Raw genomic sequence first — 2,712 nt, forward strand, 5'->3', positions numbered from 1 at the left:
ATAAGATAAATAACTGCAATTCAGCATAATCGACGAGAAGGTTAACCGACAGCATGGAGTAGGCCAATCAGCACGCAGCTGAATAGAAGACCCGGAATGCTGACCTGAGGGCACTTGAATGAGTTTAGGGATACGAAACGGATCTCGGACTGATTAAGTGGAAAGTTACCTGAGCCGCTGGGGATACACTAGATATCCCTAGCGCTGTTGTGAGGCCAAGAATGAGGAGAGTATGAGCAGAGGACTGATCGACGAACTTATAGTATTCAGCATCCTCGGGGGAGAGGCAGACGCGTTTGCTGAAAAGGGATACTCAAATATGAGTGGGGGGGGGGGGGGGGTCATCTTCTACATCAGCCAAATGGACCTCGGCAAGACTAAAAGTGTTAGTAATAATCCATAGCATTGATACTGGAAAGCAAGCCAGGCAGATATGGCTTGCGCCGTCATAACAAGGCCAGCGAAGTACCTGAGGCACATGCAGTATCCACACTACACAACACTGTGGCGAATCGTCGATCGCAAAATCGACCCTGAGTGTAACAATGATAATTGGATGGACCTAGCTTACACTCGGCTGGCAGTTCTCCCTAGCATCCCCTCCAATGTGTAGCAACCCGCTTCCCAGTCTCCATCTATATCTCTGATATTATTGGCGCTCAGAATCTACAAGGTGAGAACTGAATGTCCAAAACGTGTTGACGGTACGTTACCACTGTAACCATGATGCTAACAGGGAGGGTGAAGAGGAGCAAATCTCCAAGCCTCGAATAGGACTGTTCGGCGGCAGTGACGGCAAGTGTGAAGTGGACCACATTGATAGGGCCGAAAAAGATGAACCTAGAGCACAGCATGGAGAATTCAAATACGATCACTCAACGACGACTCACACAGCAGCATCGCCTAATCCAATATACTTGAGAGGAAAAGGAGAAACCGTGTAGGTTACCTAACAGGAAAATTTGGGTACCAAAACCGTATGAGCTTTCCACTTACAGCTACTATGACACCCACAATCATCATCCACTTATCGATATTGAAGTACACGTCCTCCATATCGCGGATGCTGTGCGCAACTATGAGCAAGGATGCAACCAGGGAGGCTACGGACGAGACGGTCTGCAGAAGGGGGAGACCACTAAGCAAGGAGCGATTCGTCAATAGCCTACCAGAGCTCTGACCGACAGGAGACCACTTAGAACGGTCGTATCGGAGGTGGGCAAGTCGGCCCTGTCAACACCGTTGCGATAATCAGCAAGCGAATTCATTTGATTCGCTGCGACTTGCATCAGAATCATCGACATTATCTGAGAGATGATGCAGATCCTGGCTCGCTCGATGAAGGGAACTAAACTCACAACTTCAGTGGCTAGCCCAGCAGACTTTATCTCAATTCCCCACCAGACCAGAGATGCCGCAGTGACTGCGACGGGCAACAATATGGCGGAAAACGACCAAGGGCGTGTGGTGATCAACTGAAAAGAACACCGTCTTTGGGTGAAAACTCGACGACGAGGTACACCACCTTACCCAGTTGATGAAAAGGGAGTCGCCCTCATCCACTACAGCGATCTGGGGCAGGCGATTCATAGCCAAGACGAACAATACGCTCTGCAGCAGCTGTAGAACGGCAAACCCTGCAACAGACACAATAACTCACGAGCCAGTTCAAAGCACGAGGGCGTAGACAGAGACCACATAAAAATAGGCATTTGGCGAGCGCTACTGAACGACTTGGCGTAGATACTCGATGAAAGGCCCTTGGTTGAGACCCTACCCGATGCGAGAGTCGTCACAATGGTGTTATAAACCACCGCTGCCGTCATCAGGGCCGCTCCCATACCCATCAGTTTCCTATTCCCCACTTCGGGGACCACAGAAGATAGCAAACATAAGACGCCAAATGAAGCCACCATGCATAAGATCTGAGTACAGGAAACCGCAACAGTTGGACAATATATGAGCTATAAGGCTTACCCAGTGTATGCCTGCACAAATAGGCCGGGGTAACCCACCTCCCAAAGCAGCGGTGAGGTTGTCGGCGCCTTGGGAGAAGTCCCTGTAGGAGAAACGTCTTCCATCATTAGGATTCAACCGATCACAATGCGATCAGCCCTCAACTCGCTATTAGGATGAGATAGTGAACACATGAGCGTGATCGATAGTTATATTCCATGCTCAAGGCAGAGTGTGAAAACCTACTGTCACAAACCTTACATGGTAGGGTTGATGCCAGAGATAGCAGCGAACCAGGCAGCTAGGACCGCCACTGCAGCTGGCTCCATGAAGGTAGTGAGTGACCTGAAATATACGAGTTCCGCGAGCGTAGTAGAGAATGACTCCATAGTGGAAACCATATCAAAACCAGAGACCTACTCTTTCACAGCGGTCTCTGTGGGGGTCCCTTCAGAAGGCTGTTTGGGTGTGTCCTCGGCAGGCTGTTCTGTTTTTGACATAGGAGACGGAGTGCAGTAGACTAAGGCAAGTAGAATGACGATCCAGCAGGTCGCACCTCGTAAGTCGCGTGTGGAGTGTACACCCAGTCCGACCACTGTAGCTCCAATGAGCCTTCCCACTCCCAAAGTTTCTGTTAATTGACGCCGCACAGTGACGGCGCTAGCACTTCAGCAGCAAATGCGTGCAACCGCTTTCCTCGCCGTTTCTATCGGCTGTTCGTCAACCGTTTAGAGGTTTCGCACCATGTTCGTGACA

At 50.1% G+C, this 2,712-nt stretch overlaps 1 protein-coding gene across 1 annotated transcript; it reads right to left on the reverse strand.

Moving 5' to 3' along the window:
- Window positions 1–41: 41 nt before the first annotated feature.
- Window positions 42–2,456, reverse strand: Pmar_PMAR002395 (1,4-dihydroxy-2-naphthoate octaprenyltransferase, putative; the record flags this gene model as incomplete). Its single annotated transcript, XM_002765354.1, has 14 exons — window positions 42–104; window positions 170–299; window positions 413–469; window positions 572–666; window positions 714–840; window positions 891–949; window positions 1,003–1,119; window positions 1,170–1,307; window positions 1,359–1,475; window positions 1,531–1,637; window positions 1,866–1,925; window positions 2,016–2,059; window positions 2,218–2,301; window positions 2,377–2,456. The coding sequence occupies 14 exons, from the start codon at window positions 2,454–2,456 to the stop codon at window positions 42–44; spliced, it is 1,278 nt and encodes a 425-aa protein (XP_002765400.1).
- Window positions 2,457–2,712: the final 256 nt, after the last annotated feature.

Source organism: Perkinsus marinus (genome assembly GCF_000006405.1).
Source record: "Perkinsus marinus ATCC 50983 genomic scaffold scf_1104296975548, whole genome shotgun sequence".
In the NCBI taxonomy this organism is placed as follows: Eukaryota; Perkinsozoa; order Perkinsida; family Perkinsidae; genus Perkinsus; species Perkinsus marinus.